At 52.4% G+C, this 23611-nt stretch overlaps 11 protein-coding genes across 11 annotated transcripts; 8 read left to right on the top strand and 3 right to left on the bottom strand.

Annotated features, from left to right (window-relative positions):
- Nucleotides 1-387: 387 nt before the first annotated feature.
- Nucleotides 388-702, top strand: IAQ61_010242 (uncharacterized protein; the record flags this gene model as incomplete). The annotated part of the gene is made up of 2 exons (XM_003841574.2): nucleotides 388-509; nucleotides 559-702. The coding sequence occupies exons 1-2, from the start codon at nucleotides 417-419 to the stop codon at nucleotides 700-702; spliced, it is 237 nt and encodes a 78-aa protein (XP_003841622.2). The 5' UTR covers nucleotides 388-416.
- Nucleotides 703-1396: 694 nt separating this feature from the next.
- IAQ61_010243 (uncharacterized protein) lies at nucleotides 1397-3012 on the bottom strand (the record flags this gene model as incomplete). The annotated part of the gene is made up of 2 exons (XM_066098715.1): nucleotides 1397-1865; nucleotides 2486-3012. The coding sequence occupies 2 exons, from the start codon at nucleotides 3010-3012 to the stop codon at nucleotides 1397-1399; spliced, it is 996 nt and encodes a 331-aa protein (XP_065951260.1).
- Nucleotides 3013-5213: 2201 nt separating this feature from the next.
- Nucleotides 5214-5643, bottom strand: IAQ61_010244 (uncharacterized protein; the record flags this gene model as incomplete). The annotated part of the gene is made up of 2 exons (XM_066098716.1): nucleotides 5214-5567; nucleotides 5623-5643. The coding sequence occupies 2 exons, from the start codon at nucleotides 5641-5643 to the stop codon at nucleotides 5214-5216; spliced, it is 375 nt and encodes a 124-aa protein (XP_065951261.1).
- A 293-nt stretch (nucleotides 5644-5936) lies between these two features.
- Nucleotides 5937-11686, top strand: IAQ61_010245 (uncharacterized protein; the record flags this gene model as incomplete). Its single annotated transcript, XM_066098717.1, has 5 exons — nucleotides 5937-6036; nucleotides 6098-6222; nucleotides 6282-6431; nucleotides 6481-10347; nucleotides 10397-11686. 5 exons carry the CDS (start codon nucleotides 5937-5939, stop codon nucleotides 11684-11686), a joined length of 5532 nt encoding a protein of 1843 aa, XP_065951262.1.
- Nucleotides 11687-12075: 389 nt separating this feature from the next.
- On the top strand, nucleotides 12076-12441 carry IAQ61_010246 (uncharacterized protein; the record flags this gene model as incomplete). Its single annotated transcript, XM_066098718.1, has 1 exon — nucleotides 12076-12441. The coding sequence occupies one exon, from the start codon at nucleotides 12076-12078 to the stop codon at nucleotides 12439-12441; it is 366 nt and encodes a 121-aa protein (XP_065951263.1).
- A 309-nt stretch (nucleotides 12442-12750) lies between these two features.
- On the top strand, nucleotides 12751-14295 carry IAQ61_010247 (uncharacterized protein; the record flags this gene model as incomplete). The annotated part of the gene is made up of 1 exon (XM_003841577.2): nucleotides 12751-14295. The coding sequence occupies one exon, from the start codon at nucleotides 12751-12753 to the stop codon at nucleotides 14293-14295; it is 1545 nt and encodes a 514-aa protein (XP_003841625.2).
- Nucleotides 14296-14554: 259 nt separating this feature from the next.
- IAQ61_010248 (uncharacterized protein) lies at nucleotides 14555-14806 on the top strand (the record flags this gene model as incomplete). Its single annotated transcript, XM_003841578.1, has 1 exon — nucleotides 14555-14806. One exon carries the CDS (start codon nucleotides 14555-14557, stop codon nucleotides 14804-14806), a length of 252 nt encoding a protein of 83 aa, XP_003841626.1.
- A 767-nt stretch (nucleotides 14807-15573) lies between these two features.
- Nucleotides 15574-16454, top strand: IAQ61_010249 (uncharacterized protein; the record flags this gene model as incomplete). The annotated part of the gene is made up of 2 exons (XM_003841579.1): nucleotides 15574-15699; nucleotides 15807-16454. The coding sequence occupies 2 exons, from the start codon at nucleotides 15574-15576 to the stop codon at nucleotides 16452-16454; spliced, it is 774 nt and encodes a 257-aa protein (XP_003841627.1).
- Nucleotides 16455-17133: 679 nt separating this feature from the next.
- IAQ61_010250 (uncharacterized protein) lies at nucleotides 17134-20976 on the bottom strand (the record flags this gene model as incomplete). Its single annotated transcript, XM_066098719.1, has 3 exons — nucleotides 17134-20403; nucleotides 20667-20732; nucleotides 20887-20976. The coding sequence occupies 3 exons, from the start codon at nucleotides 20974-20976 to the stop codon at nucleotides 17134-17136; spliced, it is 3426 nt and encodes a 1141-aa protein (XP_065951264.1).
- On the top strand, nucleotides 20975-21199 carry IAQ61_010251 (uncharacterized protein; the record flags this gene model as incomplete). The annotated part of the gene is made up of 1 exon (XM_066098720.1): nucleotides 20975-21199. The coding sequence occupies one exon, from the start codon at nucleotides 20975-20977 to the stop codon at nucleotides 21197-21199; it is 225 nt and encodes a 74-aa protein (XP_065951265.1).
- Nucleotides 21200-21843: 644 nt separating this feature from the next.
- IAQ61_010252 (uncharacterized protein) lies at nucleotides 21844-23536 on the top strand. Its single transcript, XM_003841581.2, has 3 exons — nucleotides 21844-22155; nucleotides 22209-22349; nucleotides 22398-23536. Exons 1-3 carry the CDS (start codon nucleotides 22001-22003, stop codon nucleotides 23365-23367), a joined length of 1266 nt encoding a protein of 421 aa, XP_003841629.1. The 5' UTR covers nucleotides 21844-22000; the 3' UTR covers nucleotides 23368-23536.
- Nucleotides 23537-23611: the final 75 nt, after the last annotated feature.

Raw genomic sequence — 23611 nt, forward strand, 5'->3', positions numbered from 1 at the left:
TGCGTGCGAAGAAAATCACAGGAAAGCAATGTCAGGCGGCTGTAGCCTGCTGTAATCACCACAACTTCCACCTGCATTGCAGTATTCAACAGGGCACTTTGCACATTCTGGACATTGAAACCAGCCACACTGAACGGATGCGCTACCGTATGCGATCGTCCCAAGCGACTCCATCTTCAGTAAAAATAGGCGAGCACCATATGAAACAGTAGCAACCCTTACCGATCAAGCACACCAAGCATCGTCCATATAACTGGCATTTGATAATCTCGCTCTCGCCGGTGCAGGGAGCAACAAGCCCCATGTTTGTAACTTGCACCAAATATTCTCACCCCAGGCTGGTAAAGTAGTCACTGATGACACCAAACTGCGCGCACTCCTCGGTAGTATACAACAGCCATGGAATCAATTGCCACATGTACAATCCATCAAAGTCGATCTCGCCTTGTCCGAACCGTGATCGGCAGCGCTCCCCAATACGCCGTCATAGCCAGCATGCAAATCTCTGGGTACATGATACAATAGAGTAAAAGTAGCTACCCGGGACCGCTAACGCAGATGCGCATTGTCGCGCTTTTAGACTTTGAGGCGACGCAGCCGATATCCGAGGCTGAGTGGACCCGCCTTTGGCTCGCGCACGCACAGGATCGCCCTGGTGACTGGATCAAGGCAAGGGAAACGATGGGTTACCGCATCCAGTAAATTACGAGGTCATCGGCACATGTTGATGTTTGTTTTGTCGGCATGCGCGGCGGCCGGTCTGGTCACCGGTAGAGGTGGAGACCGTCGTCGCTCTCGCTTTCTCTCGGTGCTCTTGGAGACGGGGGCCCCACAGGAGAGAGAGATCCAGGGCAAGATGGCACCGTATCCCATCTACTCTAGAGTACTTGTGAACACTGGCCACGTTAACGAGTCGAATATTATAGTATTACGAGCTTTGTCACCCACGTGCAGGGTAAGCGAAGTTTCTGGGTGCGGCATCTGGTCTGCGACAGAACGAAACGTCAGGGGGCTGCGAGGATTAGATTCCGTCAAGTCACGCGCCGTGTACCGCATCCTACATGGCGAAAAAAAAACAAAAAAAAATGTTCAGGAAAACGCAATTGCTATATACTAATAAAAACCACAGAGCTCACAGAGAAAGAGGCCCCTAAACCAAAAAAAAAGCATCATATACATGCCTACCATACTTGTATGCGTACCTGCACCGGTACCTGAACCACGCCCTCCCCACGCTTGCAAAACGCAGCAGCAAACTACGGTACGTGGGAACAAACCGTAGTCATTTAGCACCGCAATAACACCGAAACCCCCCGCCCTCGACCCTGTACTGGGATAGACCCAGCAACGGGGATAATACTGTCCTACATATGGTACCTACCTACTGATTCTTCGTTTACTTTGACGGATTCCGCCTTAGGCACCCGCGCCGCAGCAAGGAAACTTTCAGCGCGCGGCTGTGGTATGCAGCTAGAGCGGTTGGGGAGAATTTTGTCGCGGCTGTGCCGTTGGTGTGCAGTGTGCTGTTGTGTTGGTGAGGGAGAAGGCCCGGTTTGTTCGAGGTGGGTGGTGAGATGGATGGGAGTGGTGGGTGAGAGGGGTTGGAAATGGAGGGGATGAGGGCTGGGTTTGTTGGGGCGGGTGAGAGTTTTGCCTTCGGCAGATTGGGAGTTGTGGATGCTTGCTTGGTGCTACAGCTCGAGGCAGAAACTTGTTGTAGAGCGCGAGGAGAGGTTCTAGACGCGAGCTTGTTTCTGGGTGTGCATGGTGGATTGTGTGCTTGAGAGGTGATTGTGTGATTGAAGTCCGAGTAGAAGTGCAGTTGATATGTGTATTCTTTGATGTTGTCTCCGCAACCGTTGGCCCTTTCGAAATTTCCTCAATCAACTCATATTAGTACCATAACTTGGAATCTGGTAAATACAGTCAGATGCAAGTAATGCAAGTACCAGAATTCAGATAACTTGGAAGAATGGCTAAATAGCAATCAGTGCCTCTTTGTTGCTCCTTCGCATCAAATATGACATTCACTCCTTTCAGACCGCTGCTCGCACCATCCAAACATGAATACAAGACAACTTCCCGTCCTGCTCACACGCCTTGCACTTCCCAAAGTTGATTCAATCCAAACCATAGTATCCCACAACCATCAATCCTTAAAAACAAACCACCAACCCACCGCTCCCCAACCCAAACGCACCACCAAAGCCCCACAACCCTCCCACCTAGAAATTTCCACAACAACATCATCCCCCTTCCAAACACTATTCCCTCACCCCCTCACCCTATCCACACACACACACCTGTCCCATCCACCAACTAACCCGCCATCCCCAGAACCACACCTCTCATCCCAACCCAACAAATCCATCTCCAAACCAAACCACATGCGTAGTCGCAAAGCAACGCAAAAAAAAGGGGGGCTTTCCGCCGCCTCACCCGTATATGCATCAGGCCCACAACAACGGCCCGCGCATGCAGGTACGCATTGTCGTGGCGTTTAGACCTATCTAATCGATGTGGTGGCCTGAAGAGATGTGGGGTGGGGTAATCTCTGTCGAGGTTGGTGGTGGGATGGGAGGATGGGGATGTGAATGTGGGTGTGGGAGTGGATAATGGAGGATTGCGGTTTAGAGGGTGAGGAATGGGTGGTTGGATATGGGGTGTGGGTTTGGTGAGGGTGTTGGGGCATGTGGGTTGTGGGTAAAGGGAGTTGGGGAGAGATGGGTTGGTAGGGCGTGGGGTTTTGGGTTGGGAAAGATTTTTTTGGGGGAGTTCGTGGTGAGGATGTGGGTTTGGGGTTTCGTTTGGGGTTAATATTTGATGCAGATGTGATGCAGATGTGATGCAGATGTGTTTATCAATTTGGAATTTGTAAAATGGGATTGGACTTGTTGTGATTTGGGCTTGCAATTTTGCAGTATAATAGTCTTTGAGTAATTTAACTAATGTACACCAAGGAATTTGAAAACACATCGGGTAATATGCATAAAAAGACCTTGATGTTAACATCTTCCACTGTATATAGCGTGTTTCATCATTCTGTTCCATCAACTGCACTCACTTTGGATCTTTCAAAACATCTTACCATATCTGGCCACTTGATCTAGCTCGCGTGGCCCAATATTCTCATTGAGAAAAGTATTCTGGAACAGTGTTACAGTGCCGTTTAGTCAGTGCAAAGTGTTCATGTCCCACTATACCTGCAATCCCGGAGACTTGTGCTGCTTGTTGAAAGGAAGTCACGCAGCCGATTTGCGTTTGTTTTAGTCTTGATAGAATACTAACCCATGGTTTTCTTTTAAAATTATCTGTATGGGCTCTCGCGCCATTTTGATGGAATATATCGGTTCTCCGCACTATGCGCCCCTGCCGTCTGAAACATGCGGTTATACCGATTCTCATCATTGTGCTTCAAAGCGTCGTTATCTCCTTTTTTATTCTCTTCAACCACAAATCTTCCGAATACAAAGAGAGGCTCGTGCAGATATAATTCGCTGCTTTGTTCCCATGACCTCTGGCCCTATATTCAGGCTGGTTTTGTCGCCCGGGATTTTGAAGGCGTGTCTGCTCAGCACTTTTGGTGCCCGTGTTCAAATCTTGGACCTGGTAGGAAGCCAAAAAAAATATCTCATGGGTTTAGACAATGAATCTAGCAAATGCAAATACTTGTTGTCGATCAGCAGTGTGTGAGTGGCGGCCATCAAGCATAGTCTGATTGCTGTAGCCTGTCGCTGTACCCCGAACACGGGTCTATGTTGGGGTAAATATTGCAGCACTTGGCCGAGAAGACAGAAAAAGGGTAGTTCTTGTTGTCTCCCACTACCAAGGCTTCCAACCATGAGCGGAGATGAGATTGCCTCCCATCATCTCATCCGAAACCCTGGTTAGACGATCATGGAAAGTGATGACAGACCCTCTAAATAAGCAAGTAAATGCCATCAGCTCTCATATTTTCATGAGAACTGAGTTGATGACTGATAGGGCCATGCTCGTGCTCAACTCGTGGTTGGAAGCTTTGGGAGCACACGGAATTGTGACTAATGTAGCTGATTATCTGGCGACAATCTGCTATAGTAAATGCAGCATGTCATATCCGAACAATTACATGAGATTTTCGAGAGAAACCCGAGTAAAGAGCAACTCCAAAGTGGACATGGTTGAAGTTTCTGCATACAACTTAGGTCGAGGATAAATGAGTATGGTGAGCCTAATATATGGTTATATTTTGCTGGCTCCTTGTAGCCGTGTGCAGTCTTCGGGGACTTACCTGAAATTATCGTGACGTCGAGGATATTTGCGGCATGAATATACATGGTACGACGGGATTCCGTACCGCGGTGTAAATTATGAGACACCCTTTTCTTTGGTTTACGGGCAATGACAACTCTAGGAATATCCTCCTCACTACCTGCAGTCCTCAAACACTTCGATGACTCAAGACAGTCTCTCTTTCTGGACTTTTAACCTGCTAAGATATTCCTGGGCTTTATACTCCTCGCAACTGGCGCCCTAATATGCTTTCCATCCTGCAATGCGTCCAAATTTATGTGCCGGCCCCGTAGCAAGCATAATGGCTTCCGCAATAGTGGCATTCGCATGTCGCCTATGCCCCGTGATTGCTCGATACGTTGTCAACAGGTAGTCTATTGACGGGAGGTATTTGAGCTCTCTTTGATAGTTGCGGTAGCGCCACGCATGAATTCAATGCCTGGTTTCGGTGGGTATTTATCGTAGCGTTTAGAGGCCGCAGGCATAGGGCTATGGGGCACAGGTGTCTTTGGAAGTCCACATGTACGGCTATAAGTTAATAAGCTCCCAGTACAAAAGCAGTTTGCGTCTGCTCTGTTTTGCTTGGCGATGTGACCAACTCTACAGGAATCCCAGGAAAAGCAAAAGCAAGGGCGGACTGCCCGCCAGCACCGGCTAGGCTTTCGCTTGCGCTTATGCGTGCTGTGTCTCCATAGGAGGTGGATTATAAATTGCCTGCGTTGCTGGGTTCCTCATAGAGATTGGGCTTTATGATGTTTAATGGCTCTTGTGGTCTTCGCAGCGGACATAAACCTCCTTGCTTCGGTTATCGTATCAGACGAGTGATCGCGATAAGTCCTTTGCCTATGCAGTGCAGAAGTTTGATCGCCGTTATCACATATTCAGGCATGAACCTGTATGTCACAATCTTTCATAAGGCAACTCTGCAGCATCCGCGAAGTTCAAACGGAAATATTGCTTGGGTCGTCCGGAAAGCGCATCTCAGTGTCGGTAGCAGTACTGACCCTCCAAAAACAGTAGCACACGGCTATTGCAATCATGATGCGCAACAATATTATAGCAATTCCTTCAGATGTTGGATTGACATCTGTCTCAATGCTCATTGCGGAAGAAGTGTCTGAGAGAGCACCATAGGCTGGGGGCCGACTAGCTAGTAACAATGTTGTAGCTCCCATGGCCTCTTGGTATGATGGTGGTGGTTCGCTTGGTGGCTCATCCGTGTCAAGACGATGTTGAAGAGGGAGAGGGACATCATAGTGCTCCTCTCTGCTTGCTGGTGGTGTATCATACTCAGCCTAGAATGGGTCAGATACTTTGGAAGTAGTCTCTGAAAGAAAGGTGGGTAATCACAGCTGGGACATGATGCATCATGATTCATGAATGATTCTAGCTGTTCGTCATCTGCTGAAGACTATCTACGAAGATGCTATATAACGTCCTCGTCATCGCTGACTCACGTGTCTGTCGTGTCACAGAGTCGGAGCCGGCACGGAGACGGAACTTCATTTGGCCGAAGGGCCTTCGTGTCGACTTGCAACATGTCTAGGGATCAGTGAGACGCGACGACGCGCCGCTGGCCATTGAAGCGCACAAAACAACCTCGCGCAGCATGTACAACAGCCCGTCACATTTTCACGGACACGTTACTACCCGCGAGATACAGCATGTCCGCTGATCCCACTGCTAATCTGCAGGTATTCTCACCGCCAGGGTCTGGCCGCTCTAGTCCTGCACCCCGATCGACGCGTCAGGCTGCGGAAGAACGTACGGAGTCCTTCCCCTTCACACAGAACAGTAGATACAGGCTGATATCATGATTCTGCAGCTTTGTATAAAAAGGATAAAGGCTTCCGACGCTATGCAGCTGGAGTGGAACGCGCGCTTGCCCTCTGGGACACGGCTCAACAGGAATGGGCTGATTATATATCGTTCTTGGGGAGGCTGCTGAAGGTCAATCCCTCCACTGTACTGCAATTGATATATCCGTGCTTATACCATGTTCCTGCCAGGCCCTGCAATCTCACCCACCCGAGATACCAGTTGTTGCACATAGCACCACAGTCGCACTGCGATTAGCGCAGTGCTTGAATCCAGCATTGCCCTCGGGCGTCCATCAGAAAGCCCTCGAAGTGTATGGCTACATCTTCGCCACTATTGGAGTATGTCTGCGTACACGTACCTGGCTGCCTGAACGCTGACAAGGGCCAGAAAGAGACCCTCGCCCGTGACCTCCACCTCTACTTCCCAGGACTTGCTCCCGTACTCTCCTTTGCATCTCTCTCGGTCCGCCCATTGTTCCTTTCCGTGTTTGAAAGTCACATCTTGAAGCTCGATAGAGCCGCACTGCGTCCTGCGCTGAAAGCAATCATATTGTCCCTACTACCTGGCCTGGAAGATGAAACAAGTGAAGATTTTGAGCGCATGGTCGCAGCTCTAAAGAGTCTGCGGAATGCCGTGCAAGAACACTCTGATGATGCTGTTAATGCAAAAGGCAATAGTGGCTCCTCCCACTTCTGGCAATGCCTGTTCCTAGCAACCATTACAAACGCATCACGAAGGCAAGGTGCACTTTCTTTTCTAGTGCGACATTTGCCAAAATTTGGGCCGCCAAACCGTCGTAGCTCCTTGCCAAAACTATCTGGAGACTTGTCAGGGGAAGCAGAGGCTGCTATATACCCGGAACCAGGTCTGCTTATTCGTTGTTTTGAATCTGGTCTAGCAGATCCACAATTACTTATTCAGAGAGGGTTTCTCGACCTACTCGTTACTCACTTGCCACTTGATTCACCGGTTCTACAACAGCGAGTTGGGAAAGGTGACCTAGAACGACTCGTAGCGTCCGCCGCTGGTGTCGTCTCGCGAAGAGACATGAGTCTGAACAGAAGATTATGGGCATGGTTCCTGGGTCCAGAGCCTACAGGTCCTGAGGGCGGCGACGATGTCGTGTCTCCTGTCTCAGAGAAGCATGGATCGTCAGGTGACTCTGCACAACAAGCTGCCTTCTTCTCACGTTACGGTCTCGAGGCTTTAACCAGTAGTGTCTTGAAGATGATCAACCGCCGCAGCACAATACCATCTGAACGGGCGCGACCTTTCCGAGTTTGTCTTTCATTGATGGATCGCTGGGAAGTGGGCGGCCTCATTGTACCAGAAGTGTTTCTTCCGGCATTACGGGCTGTTCAAACATACAGCGAAGTCAGCTCCAAAGATAACTTCGACGAGGTTATGCGAAGCGCCAGTACATTTTTCGATGGCGTTGACAGCGGCTTGATCTGGGGTAAACTAGTCCATCTTGTAACATCATCCCTTCAATTGGATGCAAAATCTCATGATGAAGCTTTCCGGGACATCAAGTTGGCGAGATTCGTTCTGGCCAAGTTCAACCTCAAAGACGAGGATATGGTCCAGCATCATATGCCTCTAATGGTACTGTCGACATTAACTTCTTTAAACGAGCGGTTTGATGATGGGCGGATTCGAACACAAGACTTTGAAGCTGTGGCACTGGCCCTGGAAATTGCGGATTCCCTCATACAGATACTCCCAGACAAAGCCTTGAGGGGCGACGGGATCGCAGAACAACACGGCACGGTAACCAGGAGCCAAACTCTTAAACGTATCGAGACGTTCTACGAAGATTCTCAGGGAAGTCTCGATATGACAGATCCCCCTTTTGAAACAATGGAGCTTGGTCACTTGATTCTTCGCGAGGCTACACAAGTTTTTGTTACTTCTATTCAAACTGGCGATCCGACTCTCTCCACTGAGACAACCTCGAATATCTTGGGCAGCGTGATATTCAAAACGCAACAATTGGATGCTCTTGATGAGATTGATCTTGTGGAAGTTTTCGATGAAGTCATTACTTCAAAAGGCAGACTGACCACGTTTCCGCACCTCAGCGCCATGACGGCGATACTAGCAGCGCTGCAAACAGCACGTCCTTCAGACCCGTATATTCCAGCACCACGATTCTCCGAACTTGTGCGGCCTCTGGTCTGCAAAATATGGGAATATCTTTCGCCATTAAAGCCCAAATTTCACGTCGAGGCCACTCGGTGCCTACTGTACTTGCATTCAATTTCTCCCACAAGTCATCTGGTTGAGGCTGCCATCTCATCTATCATTGTGGAAGAGACAACAGGTGCACAGAACAGCACGGCTACGTGCGGCTGGCACTTTGCAATATTGTGGACTCATATCATACACGAGACAAGTCAGCAAACCGAGAAACGGGCTACTATAGTCCGCCGAACAAGTGGTCATAGTGTGCCAACTCCAGCTTTATCACGAGACGAGTTTTACGCATTGTTGAGGCGGCCACTACTACTTCTTCTGGACACTCTCGTTGAAGATGCCTCTGATACGGCTGCCTTCATACGAACCTGGCTACAAGATTTGCAGAGTATCAACAAGGTCTTCGATATCATTGTAGCACAGATGCAGTCTTTAAGCTGTCTTGTGGTAGTAGTGTCCTCGACGCCAGACTTGACGGAAACCTCTCGAGAGCAGCGTTTAAATCGAGCGGACACAAAGGAGTGTTTATACTACCTCAATCATATTGCTAACATCTTGCAACGACCTTCGTCGACCATCTGGGCTGCGATCGCTGAGGCGTATATCCCATCAGTAGCTCAGTCGTCCCAGGTGGTCATCCAAGAGTGGTTACTGCGTGTCTGCCTGCGCACTCTCTGTCTTGAATGCAATCCCTCGGATGCGAAATGTGATACCTTTATAGATGAACTATATCGGACTTCTACAAAAATCATTACACAGATACTTCAGAGTCCTCGCGCCATCCCACTTAGAGAGTTGGAGCTGGAGGTACCATTGCTTGCGCGGTTGCAAACGGCTGGCCCATATCTGCAGACTCCTCTACTCCACGCAGTATGGTCTGCACTTAAGCTTCGCCTCACCCGATCAGCGCAGGAACCTTCAATAGAATCGAAGCAGTCTAACCACCCTTCTCATCGAGGACGGTTATCTATCGCTTTGACTCGGGAGTCTGATGACAAAGAGCCAGCGCCGATTCATCCACCTCCGCAGCTGATCGACTGCCTCAAATATGGCTTTTCTTCGCCGACTAGTCGTCCAGTGTTGGACGATTGGATTCAATTCCTAGTCGACGTTTTGCCCATGTTTGCTGACACTATTTTCCAAAACCTATTGCCACTGGCAGAGTGTCTCTGCGAGCAAATCAAAATCACCTTTGAGCACTTGAAGCTGATCTTCAAAAAGAAAGACGATACTTCTCCCGTGTCACCTGAGACTACTCTCATCTCACTGATTAACGGACTGGAACAGATACTGGCCAAAGCACACGAGCGATTAATGACACAGGAGACAAGAGTCTCTGTGGCCAAGTTGCCTGAACAGCCTCAGAGCTTCTTCAGCAATGTAGTATCCGGCGTCTTCGCTTCTGAGATGAACCAGACGCGTACACCGACAGCAAACAGCCGGTTGACTGTACTTCTGTGCTTCCAAGACACAGTCCGTATCTGCTTCGCTATATGGTCATGGGGAAGTTATGGATTGACAGAGGGAATCCAGGACCCTTCATCAGCTGCATCCTTTGGCTATACAGCTCTGCGCATGCGCAATCGAGCTCGCCGCACCCTGGAGCATCTCTTCGAAGTGGAAGCTTTGGAATGTCTGGAAACGCTGATAGTAGAGTGGAAGCGGGCCCCTGACTCCAGCCCCGAAACATCAGCCATTCTTGGTTTGCTCAATGTACTCAATGGATCAAAACCACGGCACACTATTCCAGCCATATTCAACGCTGTGTATAGCCGGACTGATCCAGGCGCCTTGGATACCGACCGCCTGTCTACCCTGACCTCCGATCTCGATGACGTTGAGCTTGTTACTTTTCTTGTTGACTATACAAGATCGTTGGAGGATGACGCCATGGATGAGATATGGCAGGACTGTACATTGTTCCTGCGTGATGTTCTTACAAACCCTCTTCCCCATCGACAAATTCTTCCTACTCTGCTAGAACTCACGGCAATTATAGGCCAGAAGGTCGACAATACTAACTTTGGAGAACAGCGAAGAATGCGACGAGAGCTTGCAGTATGTTGATCTAGTTGCAAATTTGGGGCTTGACTGACATTATGCCCAGGACATCTTTGCAAGGATTCTGACGGCAATATTCACCACTCGCTCGATGGGCTACCTCCAGGACCCGAGTCAAGTTGCAGATGAGAAAACCCCAAGCACAACCAACAGCATGCGAGCGCAGAAACGAGCAAATAATGTTGTCACGATTTTGTCTGTCATTGTGCCCAAGCTTCCCGCAATACTCGTAGATAATGATCGCGTCGCCAAAGTCGTTTCTGATGTCTCAACATCGGTCATAGGTCCCATCTTTAGGGCAAAGTCTTTTCCCGAAAACGTATCACAAGGAACACTGGATCTTCTCCGTGAGTTGACGAAGGTATCTCAAGGCAACAAGCTTCTCAAGAAAGACATATACGACGCATTCAACGACGCCAGGTTCTTCCATACGTCGCTTCCCCTTCTGATGGGAACATGGCTATCCATTCTAGCGCAATGGACGCAGTCGGACAAGGAACGTATCCCAGAGTTATTGGCAAGACTTACTCCGCCGACTACAGCAGGAATCATGTTTGGTGTTGGTGCCACGTCGGCTCGGCAAGAGGCGGATCGGAAGACACAACTCACTCTCAAGCGCATTGCTTTGCTAGTTCTCGCCAGTCCTGAGGATGCATTCACGGTCAACATATCTCAGATCTTGGAGAAGGTCGTTGAGCTTATGTCTGCAACGCCTGCGTCGTCTCCTTCTTCGGTTACGCGTGCAGATGTTCTTGTGTTGCTGCGGGCCGTTATTCTCAAAACCTCCCCAGTGCACCTAGCGGCACTGTGGCCAGTTGTGAACGGAGAGCTGACAGCCGCATTGTCGTCTCTTCTCCCCGATGCTGCCAACAAGGAGCATTACAATAATGCTGGGATTATTCAGACTTGCAAGCTCCTAGATGAGCTTGTAATACTCGATCCAGATGACTTTCAACTCATGGAATGGCTGTTCATTACCGACACAATTGATGCGGTATATAAGCCCACTACGTCTCCATCGATTTGGTCTCTTACCGACGAAATCAACGAGGTGCTCTCGCTTTCGTCCAGCACCCTACCAGCCCCACTAGGTGCACATAACGAAAACGACGTCGAAGAGCCTAAGAGGCGACTATTCCTTGATCCTCTGATTGAGGCTCTGGAGGCAGAAGAAGGAGCAGCAGTTCTGGAGATGACGAGAAGTGAATTGATCAATCGACTTGTCCGGCCTTTTCTGGGTAATCTGGCAATAAACTCTTTTGAAGCCAGGTACAAGGGCGGTGAACCTAATTGGCAAGGGCTATGGGAGAGCGCGGTCAGGGACGCTTGGTCATAGAACACATGTACAATCACCAGTTGTACGAACAAAAGCCTGATATCTTCCTGGCATATCTTGATTGCAATTTTAAGATTAGTGGTACAGTCGTCGATCACTCTTCATCCCCATCCCCAAGCTATGCGAATTCCCTGTCAAGAGACCCTGCGCCGCATCAAGTCTGAAGTAAACTTTCGATGCAACATCTGATGAACAGCATGCGCCCCAAACACCATGTTGGCGGCATTAGGGCCCCAAACCACAAAGTACACGACTCCTTTCGCTTTCACAGCGCCACAACAGGCCAGACATGTCTAACCCCTCCTTCCTAACGAACCCACCATGATTCAATCAGACAGATCTACGCCCTCACATGACCCCAACTCTGACAACCACCTCTGCATCCTATCATGCCCATCCCGCCCACACATGCAAACAACCGCGCACTGAAGCAAGTCCCCCAGTCTCGGCCGCTCCATCCAAAAAAAACCCAGCACAAACCCAATCCAACGATCCACGCAAACGCAAACACCCACAGCGGCGCCTCCGCATCACAAATCCAGCCCCAGAGGAAGCAGTTGGGGCATTGCGGCATCGTTGCGCTGGTCCCGGTGCGAGTGGGGAGTTTGGCTCCCGCTAGACATGGCGCAACGTCGCTGTTGGCTGGATCGCAGTGGTTCCATGCCCGGATGATTTGTCTGGACCGTTTTGAAGTGTGGAAGCGGTGCTGGGTTACGGTGAGGAGGGTTCGGCGACTTGGGCAGTATGAGGGCTAGGTTGTGGGAGGGTACGTCAGTGTTGGTGTCTGGAATAGGGGGGGAGTTGGTTGGGTATGATGCAAGTGGGCCATGGGGGGTGTCTTGATGTCGGACGGAGAGGTTCCGTGGGTTCTAGGGCTGCTGGGAGAGCGGTATATAAGTGTGGAAAGCGAAGTGGAAGGGTCAAAGAGGTGTGAATCAGTCGTCGAGCAAGTTTTTCTTTCGAAAGCTCGTTCGGTTTTGAGGGGTGCATCCTGCTGCCTACGCACTAGTAGCAGACTCACTTGCAAGCAAAGTCATTCTTCACGGGGTGACATTTCAGTTCACATGTCATTGCCAGACCGGGCCGATGATCGCCAGAAGATGTATTCCAGCACTGCGGTTGACTTGTGCAAAATCGACTCTTTGGTTTGTCCAACTCATTCGGCTGGTGGTGAGTGTCCGCAGTCGGCACGAGACCAACGAATCACGAGCACCATGTCACCACCGTACTCGCCATATGACCACACCACGCCCCCAACGACCCCCAGACTCTACGCTGGAACAACCCCACAATCAGCCTACTGTGCGCAAACACTGGGCTACACGCGCTCTCCTGAAGCAGCTGCTGTCTGGCAACATGGCTCCCATAAAGAGCATACGGTGCCGCGTGGCCATGGGCCACGCAGTGCATTGGACTACAACAAAGCGCGAGACGCCCACTTCAAGGCCCTGCATCCTATTGCCTACAGCGTCTCGCCATTTCTCGAAGCGTACGCGGCCAGCTTTCTGCCAAAGATGACCCAGCAACAGCAACGGCAACAGGAACTGCAACTGCAACTGCCTTGCGCCATGATGGCGACCGAGCCCAGAGAAGTGTTCATGCTCGAAGCCACTGAACACCGACCGAAGAAGAGCAAGACAAAGTCTGCGTCCAAGACACCCGAGTGGCTTACAGGCCTGACGCAGAAGAAGCGACGTCCAAGTGACATCTTCAACAAGAACTTTGGCTTCGATGTCGCATCTCTTCGAGGACCCGCTGATCGCACGCCTCAAATCAGTCCGCGCACTTCCATCTCCCATGCCGAACCACTGTCCTTTCCGACATCGCCGACGAGCTCGGTGAAGCGCCAGCGCGTCGACTCCAAAAGTGCAGCAGACACGACGCTCGGCTTCCCGTTTGGCAAGCCGACGCCAACGAAGAGCATGCGTGGCCGTGATCTCGGCTCCCTGGCCATGTCGCCACGAGGTTCCATTGGAGTGGCCACGGAGCTGGATTCACGACCAGGGAGGTGGTGTAGCATGGATGTGCATCCTGGTACGCCTGTTTCCTGGGGCTCTAGTCCTTCGGTATCGGATGAGGAGGACATGGCGTACATGAGTCCAGACATGTGCTCTGCAAGTCTGACCCTTGAAGCACGCCGTCGGTCCTTCCCAAGTATCTCGTTGCCTGCGGAGCGTAAGCACAGCAATGCGGGTGCTATAGTAGATCGCCTTGCAGCCCTCAACACCCCTACGAATCCATTTGATACATCAGAGTCGTGCACCTCCACCTCCACCTCCACCTCTTCGTCTGGACGCAAGAGAACGTGTACGCTCGAACGCAGAGATTGTGCAAGTAGGAAGACTTCCTCCAAGTCTACTCCCTCCAGCGCTACCTCAATCATGTCGGTGCAGGAGCGGACAGCCAGCACGCTATCCATGCCATCTGTACGAGCGCTCAAGTGGGCAAAGAGCGATCCCAGCACAGAGGCGTTTTTGAAGCATATACGAGCGAGTCTGGAGAGAAGGAGGAGCAAGGATGCCAAGGAGAAGGGCAAGGACGTCGTGATGGAATATCCAGTGTTTGCGGATGAGCATGAGAAAGGATTCCTGGATGATACGCCATTATGACTGCTGGGGATTGTGTATACGTATATGTATGGGTCTCTGGATTTCTTTTTTTGACGAGAGGAGACATGGAGAGTACCAGGTTTGAGGATGGGAGACCATGGCAATTGTGGACTCGATACGAGGGCGAGAGAGGAGAGAGAGGGTTGAGTTCGGTTGGATAACTTGAGCTCCCCTGCCATTCAATCATTACTGTTGATCTTCAATTTGCACGTGCATGCTTTCGACCGATGTCACGTGCCAAACCAAAACACATCAAATCATGATCCAGCAGCTTCAAGGCTACATTTGCATACCAGCAGCTTCGCCAGTATGCATCACGTGCAACAATGAACAGCATTTACGAGGCACTGCATCGCTCTCCACCGCACCGCACTCCACCTTCCACGCCAAAGAAGACATGTACCGTCCAAATGATTTACCTTCGCTCCACAAAGACAGAAGAGAAGGGGGTAAGCAGACGGCTAGTAACAACAATCTAACCGATCCATTTTCCCCTCTGCATCCTCAATGAGTGGAAGAATGCACAGTGAATAATGGGGTATGTTTCAGTTTTGTATGTTGAAGAAGAAGGGAGACGGGCGTCGACGGGGGAGAGGAAAAGCCAGATTGGAAAAGGGGTCTGTGCGGGGTGAGTCAGCGGCGCTAGGGCGGGCTAGGGTTGGGCTGGGGCGAATTGGGCCGGGGGGATTTGTTGGTTTGTGTGGGCGTGTCACGTGTGAGTGTGTGTGACGAGGGACGGCGGGGCAGGGGGGGTGAAGTGTGTGTGTGTGTGTGATGGCGCCGTGGTATGGTGGGGTTCACTTTGTTCGAGCTAGAGGAGAGAGAGAGAGAGAGAAGAGGCTGTTCTGTTTGTAGTCATCACAAGTGTGTGAATACAATCTTCTGGGGGGGTTTTCTCTTCCAGAGTAAAAAGGTAGGTCTTTATCGTTCACTGTGCTTGTATGAAACCGATTCTTCTGTGGTAGGTACGGTCAAACAGAGCTAATGGGGTACATGCGCTCAAAGTCACGGTGGAAAAAAGTTCGCTACTTCTACCACTTGGGTTGCTACCTCTCCTTTGATCGACAAGCGACTCACAACCTGCACAGGCTTGAACAAATTCCACACGACGACGACGACTGCTACTGCTTTCACCTTCACTGGCAACCCTTGACCCCCCGATTTACGAGACTAGCACAACCTACGCACGCCGAGTCCAACCCAACGACATCTCTTCCACACACACACACACATACACTACCTTCCACAACACTACCTTACTACCCATAAACCCACGACATGTCTTCAGCAGGAGGACGTGGCCGCGGCGGCAAGTTCAACAAGGTGAAGCGCGGAGGCGGCAAGAAGTTCTCTCGCGATCTACAGCCACTCAATGCAGATGGTGAAGTCGTAGGCATGTGGGGTGTACGTCTCTCCCAGCACTCCCGTCCATCTCATACACACATACACATACACATACCTAGCCTCGCCCTCTGAAACCCCCCCGCTAACCCCCCCTCCCCGCCCTCCAGGAACAACCCGACAAGATCGCCGAAGAGTCCTCCTCAGCCGAAGAATCCTCTGAAGAAGAATCCTCAGACGAAGGCACCTCCAAGCCCGCCCAAGAAGAACTCACGCGCGAGCAACGCCGCGAACTAGCCAAGAAGCGCAAAGCAGCCGCCATAGCCAAGAAGAACCAAAAGACGCCCGAAGCCGGCGACCTCCCCACCTCCTCGGAAGACGAAGCCTCCAACGACGACGACGAAATGCCCGCAAACCCAAACCACACCGCCAAAGCCCGCTCCCAAGCCGCCACCATGCCCTCTGCCCCCACCGCAGACGACCAGCCCGCCCCCGGCCCCCAAAAGGGCAAAGGCAAGCAAGACGTCTCGCAGCTCTCGCGCCGCGAGCGTGAAGCCCTACAGGCACAGCAAGCCAAGGAGCGCTACGAGAAGCTGCATGCAGAGGGCAAGACGGAGCAAGCGCGCGCCGATCTCGAGCGGCTGGCGCTGGTGCGCGAGCGCAGGGAGGCAGAGGCTGCGCGGAAGAAGGCCGAGGCGGAGGAGAGGGCCGAGCTGGAGAAGGAAAAGGCCGAGTTGATGGAGCGCGAGAATCGGAGGCGGGAGCAGGCAAAGGGCAAGGCGCAGCGTTTGGCCAAGGGGGGGAAGAAGAAGGCGTAGGCGTAGGTCGACTCTGGGGGGTGGGGATGGATACGGACTTTACGAGTCGGAGGGTCGAGTTGGAGTTGGGATTTGGGAAACTTGAAGGGATGGTAGGATTCCTTGGACTGCTTTCCAGACTCACTTACCCCTTTGATGATGATGAATCATATCTAGACTCGATACGAGTAGTACATGTGTTGACTCTACTCCCCTTCAACCCCCTCATCCTCTTCTCCTAAACCCCCTAATACACACCAGTCACATCAAAGCCCAAACCTTCAAACAAGACCACTACCTACCACCCTCTCCCTCCCTCTCTAGAAACAGAAGAAGAAGAAGAAGAAGAAGAAGAAGAAGAAGAAGAAGAAGAAGAAGAAAAAAATACACAAGACTCATCATGAAAAAAGCGAAACCCAGAAAAAAAAAGAAATCGCCATTGGCATATCAACACACTTGCAAAAAAATAACTTCCACTATACACAAATCCCTCTTCTAGCTCGCCTGTCTCCCTCTCTCTCCCTCTCTCAATCATCCCAATTCACATATCCCATACCCCAGACCCCAGACCCCATATCCCATCCCCCATCGCCAAGCCCAAAAAAACCCCCCAGCGAACCAAAATGCAAAAAGTAGTATAGTCCAAACAGCGCATTTCCACAACCAGCCAGCAACATGCCCTCCCTTTACCCCCTCCCCCCTACTCATCCAAATATCCGATTTTACAAAACTGATTCAAACTCCTCACGTCCAGCTGGGCGGTCAAGAGCGCGCCTAGCAGAGTTTCCTTGCGCGGCAAAATATCCGCCTTGACCTTCCAAGAGCTGCCATTGACGTCTATGATATCCATGTCCTCGTCCTCGTCCTCGTCCTCGTCCTCGTCGTAGCCATGGTGCGCGTGCCCGTTTACATGTCCACCCTTGACCAGCGGCTCACCGCCCTTGGACTTGTCGCCCAGCCGTTTGAGCGTCGAGAGCGCGCGGTGCACAATGAGCTGGAAGCCTTCGCGGTCGTGGTCCATTGGTCTTTGGCCGCGGTGGTTGGGTGGGGGTGGTGGGTGTGGCATTTGCGTGGCGTCCGTGGCCGAGAGTGACATTGCGAATTTGAGCAGGCTGTGTGCCCATCCGTCTTCGGATTCGAGCCAGGACCGACAGATACCGCTTTCGGGTCCAGGGGCCAGGCTGGCGAGGATGTCGGCCGCGAGCATGCCCTGCATGAGGTAGGCTTTCCGTGACTCGGCGATGCGCGCTTCAAACATGCGTACTTCCTTGGGGCGCGGTTCCTTGAGCTGGAACATTCTGTTCTCAATGTAGTTGCGATCTGGAACGACGGAGATGGCCAGGGCAAAGGATCGTGTTAATAGGTCGTAGGCGGGTATGGAGCTTGCTTCGTTGATGAAGATTTGTTTGTAGTAGGTTCGGTTGGGATCATCGCGTGCAAGTAGTTTTGCCAGACTATCCACGGCAGATGGCAGGTAACGATGTATTTGCGGGTTGAATGGTGTGAATTTGACGGGTTCGCCTGGACGGGGCACAGGCACAAAGGCACAGAGAAAGTGTAGCACGGCGTAAGCATCTTCGCGCGATGGTAGGACCACCTTGGCGCTCACGTTTGAGAAGAAGGTGATTACATCTTTCATGAAATCAAACGTGTTGATATGTGACCGTAACAACAGCACTCGGGTGCCGACGAGTCGAATGAAATTGGCGAGGAATTTGAGCACAGGAGGGCTGACGAGCGAGTCATGGTTGACTTCGAGGAAGGATAGATTTCGGAAGATGGTCGTGACGGCAAGGAGTCGGTCAGCTGTTCGATCCAGCATGTAAGCCTTTGAACCAGCTTCTGATAGCTCTTGCAGAGTCGCAGCCTCTTCTCGGCAATGATGCAGCACATCTTCATATGGTGTGAGATCCAGGATATCGGTAACCTCTGGGTTGTCGTTGCCTAGTATTTCCAATTGGTCCTCTGCAAATTCAACCAAGACTTCCGTCAAGTCTTCGCAATGTGCCAAGTTGAACTGTACAGTATTGTCGTAGGTGATCTTCGTCAGGGTGTCCAGAGCCAGCCGCGTCTCTGCGTGAAGGCCGGACCGCAGACTCATAGTCAGCGCTCGTATATCGATGATGCCCATCTCGTGTAACAAAGGCACGTTGGGCTTGTAGTTTGTGATGTTGTCAATCATGTTTTTGAAGTTGTCCGAGTCAAAGTCCAAGCCACCCCAGGTGTCCTGCGTTCGATATGCTGGTTGATAGACCCTGGTCCCGTCATCCTGTTCGATTACCGGCTTCCGCCTCTCCGGTCCATCCATGGCTACGAGGGCAGTCTCCGCCACACCCGCGTTCTCTTCTTGCTTCAGCTGCAAAGGCTGTGCCTGGCTCGGTTCTGGTTGAGTAGGTGTTGCTTCCAACTGCCTTCCCATGCTCTTGCGCATATTTCCATCTGGTTGCGGCGTTGTGCCATTTACGTTCGGGAGGACAGCATTGCTCTGTAAAGGCGTGGATTGCTGGGGTTGTGTCGCTGCACCGAACGGTGGCTGTGGCTGTGGCTGTGGCACCGGCGGCACCGACTGTCTTTGTTGCTGTTGCTGTTGCTGTTGCTGTTGCTGCTGCTGCTGTTGTTGTTGTTGCTGCTGCTGCTGCTGCTGTTTTTGCTGTTGCTGCTGTTGCTGCTGTTTCATCGCCTCTTGCGACCTTTGTAGCTGCTGTATGTAGGTCTGTTGCGGGTTGGGCTGTTGGCCGGGCATGGTCGGTCTTGCGGGAGACATGTGTTGGCCCATTGTGCCCATTTGTCCCTGTGGAGGCATGCCCTTTAGTTGCTGTTTTTGGAAGAAGGCGGCTTCATAAAGGCCTAGGTTGTCGTCATAGATTTTCCGCAGCTCCTCTGGAGCGTTTGGAAATTGGTGTAGTGGCAGCTGCATCATTTGCGCAACTTGTGGCCAACCTTGCGATTGGGTTACATATCGAGAGCCCTTGAACCGCATGACGATAGTGTAGAGCTGTTGGAGATTGATAGGGCGTCCGGCGCATTGTGGTTGATGATTGAATGGACGACCGTGCTGACTATACAGCGAACCGACGTTCTTTAAGAAGTACTGCAATTGCGCCTGGGGGTTTTGCTGTTGCTGTTGCTGTTGTTGCTGGTGCTGCAGATGCGGCTGGTGCTGGTGCTGTTGTTGTTGTTGCTGCTGTTGTTGCGCATGCATCATATTTGGCTGCATACCCTGCATACCAGGCTGCATGCCCGGTTGCATGCCTGGCTGCTGCATCGAAGGTGGCATCTGACCAGACTGATGTTGCCGTTGCGCTGCCATATTGCTTGCGGCGAGATTTCCAAGTTGCTGTTGTTGCGCCGCCTGGGCTTGTAGTCGCATCGCGTACTGTCTTTGCGCCTCTTGCTGCCGGCTCTGGAGATTCTGGGAAAGTTGAACGGACTGGACGGGGAACTGGCCGCTGCCGTTGGCGCTAGGGTTGAAGCCTTGGTTCATCGATGAGCCTTGAAAGGCCATGGGGGACATTTGTGGCGCATGGGGATTCTGCGCAGGGGAGGCCGTCTGCATTCTGTGTTGGGCGGCCAGCTGGCCGGGCGCAAAGTTCTGATTCGACATGGTGGGCGATGGAGTGTGGGTAAAGGGCTGCTGCTGGGGGAAGCCAAACTGCGGCTGTTGCGACGGCGTCTGCGAGCGCGACAGAGACATGGCGGCGCCCGTCGAATCCCGCTTCTGCGGTATCGACGACATGGGATAGGCGCGCGTGCCGTTCATCTGGGGCGTCGCGATGGCGCTGGGGTCGATGAAGCTGGACGGGTCGTACATGCCATTCTGCGGCGATTGGAAGTCCATGATGCGCGAACGGGGGCGGGCGTCGAGGACGGGCGGCAGAGCGTGAAATGAAAACGAGTGGAAGGCGCGATCAACGTTGGCGTGATGGCAGAGGGCAGGGGCACTGGGCGCAGGTGAGGCTATTCGAACCAGCTAGACAGCAAGCCGTCAGTATGCATGTTGATGTTTGCGTCTCTACGCGATGGCCAGCACGGCAGTGAGTCGAGGGGCGGATGGAGGGTGGTGGCAATGGTGGTGATGGTGGTGATGGTAGTGATGGTGGTGGTAGCGGTGGTAGTGGTAGTGGTGGGCACAGAACAGGCAGGCTTGTAGATGGAGCAGGACAAGCAATACAGCAGTGACAGACTGAAGAGGGCAAGGCAGAGCGGGGAATGGACAGGGTGGGGAATACACACCGCGGGCAAACGAGAAATGGCAACCAAAATTATATCCTCATCAAGGGCAGGGCGGGAAATGGCAGGCTTGCGATGCGGTCGATGGGTTCACGTACCGCAGACGCGCTTTGCGGGCAGCGGGCAATGCGTGGATGGAAGCTGCTGACTAAGTCACTTGGGACTTCAATGGCGGCGCACGGGCAGCGGGCAATGCGTGGATGGAAGCTGCTGACTAAGTCACTTGGGACTTCAATGGCGGCGCACGGGCAGCGTCACGGGACTGGCGGCCTGTCTTTGATCTCGCCCTGTCTGGTATCCTCCATCTATCCATGTCCACTGAAGCCGGCTCTGGCTCACAGCAACAACAGTGGACTTGGATACAACACGATACAAGCAATACCAAATGCCTGCCTGTCACAGAAAATCAAATCATAAATCGGCATGGACAGACGCGTCCGCGCGCTGCAACCAGTCGAGTGGCTGCATCGCCGGCACCTCACACGCCTAGCCTAACTCAGTTGGCCATTGCCGGCTCATTTGCCCGCTGGAGGTGACACGGAAACACATGATGTGCTCTCTCCACTTATTACATCACCTCTGTTCCTGCAGCGCTGGGCCCCCGTCTTCTCGAGACCTGGCCTGGGCATGATGGGAGTGGCAGGCCACCGACCCAGACCGCTTGAACGCTGGCCCGCCCTTGCCAATCCATATACAATACAAGTCTGAAGGCTCCACCCCGATCAACATCGCCCGACGGCCCGTTTGGCACTGTCACGTCGTCCGCAGCATCCGAAGAAAGTCTGGAGAGAGACGAAGTGAATGTGGTACCTACAGAGCACGCACATGTAAAGTGTAGACAGTAGGCAACATAGCGTGGAGTGGGGAACAGGCGCCCATGGGCCATCAGCCTGTAGTCTCGAATGCTGACGAGCCCAATGATCAATCCTGCATCTGGCTTCAGAGATTACAGCCTTGGATCTGGCTTGGTCGGATGTGACTCGGTAATGCTCCAGTGGCTCCGATTCCATGGTTCCCCCAGTGCATTCAGCGAGTTGCCAAACTGTCTGTTGCCATTGCCATTTTATGACTCGAGTGTGGTCTTGAAATGACTAAGCCGGTGGCCTGTATGGGGAGGTGAGAGTGGAAGCACGTGACAAGAAGTCGGTCCTTAGCGCGTCGCAACGCCGATACCCCCCTGCCTTTCATGAACCGCATCAACACTGCGAGACACACGCAAGCACCACAATCACCACTCCACTGCCTTTCCACAATCACCCCTTGGCCGCCGTCTCTCGCTGCTACGAACCGACACCCCCCATCTCACACACCCCAACAACACCTCAACACCATCCATCATGGCGGATGCAGCCGTCGAGAACCCAGCCCACACTGTCCCGCCGCACAAGAAGCAGCTCCCGTCATCGATACCAAACTTCGACACACTAGAAGGCTTCTCGACAGAAGGCAACGATGACTACTCCACCTTCAAAAAGCTACAGCGGCAATTAGAGTGAGTGGCGGCTGCGTTGTCTGTGGCCACGACGGGCGGCTAACTCGCCCCAGGTACATCCACCTCCAGGAGGAGTACATCAAGGACGAGCAGCGAAGTCTGAAGCGCGAGTTGGTCAGAGCCCAGGAAGAGATCAAGCGGATTCAGAGTGTACCGCTCGTGATAGGGCAGTTCATGGAGGCCATTGACCAGAAGTAGGCTCGCCTCGCAGTGTCCGTGTACCGCCACGCTAACATGTACAGCACGGGAATCGTACAGTCATCCACTGGCTCAAACTACGTTGTCCGTATTCTTTCGACTCTCGATCGCGAACTCCTCAAGCCATCCTCGTCCGTTGCTCTGCACCGACACTCTAATGCCCTCGTCGACATCTTGCCGCCCGAGGCTGATTCCTCCATTGCCATGCTTGGCCAGGACGAGAAGCCTGACGTGACGTACGCCGACGTCGGTGGTCTAGACATGCAGAAGCAGGAGATTCGCGAGGCCGTCGAACTGCCCCTCACACACTTTGACCTGTACAAGCAGATTGGCATCGACCCGCCCCGCGGTGTCTTGCTGTATGGTCCTCCTGGTACGGGAAAGACCATGTTGGTCAAGGCGGTGGCAAACAGCACGACAGCTTCCTTTATTCGTGTCGTAGGCTCCGAGTTTGTGCAAAAGTATCTCGGTGAGGGCCCGCGCATGGTGCGCGATGTTTTCCGGATGGCACGCGAAAACTCACCCTCGATCATCTTCATTGACGAAATCGACGCCATTGCCACGAAGCGTTTTGACGCGCAAACAGGAGCCGACCGAGAAGTCCAGCGTATCCTCCTCGAGCTGCTCAACCAGATGGACGGATTCGACCAGACGTCCAACGTCAAGGTCATCATGGCCACCAACCGTGCCGACACGCTGGACCCGGCGCTGCTCCGACCGGGCCGTCTCGACCGGAAGATTGAGTTTCCCTCGCTCCGGGACCGCCGCGAGCGTCGTCTGATCTTCTCGACGATTGCAGGCAAGATGAGCCTGTCGCCCGAGGTGGATCTCGACAGCCTGATTGTGCGCAACGACCCGCTTTCGGGTGCGATTATCGCGGCAATCATGCAGGAGGCGGGCCTGCGGGCCGTGCGCAAGAATAGGTACAACATCATCCAAAGCGATCTCGAGGAGGCGTATACGAGCCAGGTCAAGGGTGCGGCAGAGGCAGACAAGTTTGACTTTTACAAGTAGGTCATTGGTATTGTGGGGGAGATGAGTGGGAAGTGGCATTGTACACTATGGATAGGAGTACTGCATAGCTAGCTGAGTTGTGCAATCAATGAATCATTCAAGTCGAGTGAATATTCTGCCTTTTGTCTTTTGGTTCTTTGGGGTGCTGGGATATGTGGTGTCGTTGTTATTGTTGTGAAGATGGCTGGTGGGTTCGTTTACGTTTTTCTTGAATCGGCATGCATTGGGGAAGTTGGGGATTGGG

Source organism: Plenodomus lingam, assembly GCF_022343315.1.
Source record: "Plenodomus lingam strain CAN1 chromosome Unknown contig_8, whole genome shotgun sequence".
NCBI classification, from domain to species: Eukaryota; Fungi; Ascomycota; class Dothideomycetes; order Pleosporales; family Leptosphaeriaceae; genus Plenodomus; species Plenodomus lingam.

Coding starts and splice junctions, on each gene's coding strand:
- IAQ61_010252 (XM_003841581.2), top strand. CDS start 22,001: ATGGCGGATGCAGCCGTCGAGAACCCAGCCCACACTGTCCCGCCGCAC. Junction 22,156..22,208: donor AAGCTACAGCGGCAATTAGA/GTGAGTGGCGGC, acceptor AACTCGCCCCAG/GTACATCCACCTCCAGGAGG. Junction 22,350..22,397: donor ATGGAGGCCATTGACCAGAA/GTAGGCTCGCCT, acceptor TAACATGTACAG/CACGGGAATCGTACAGTCAT.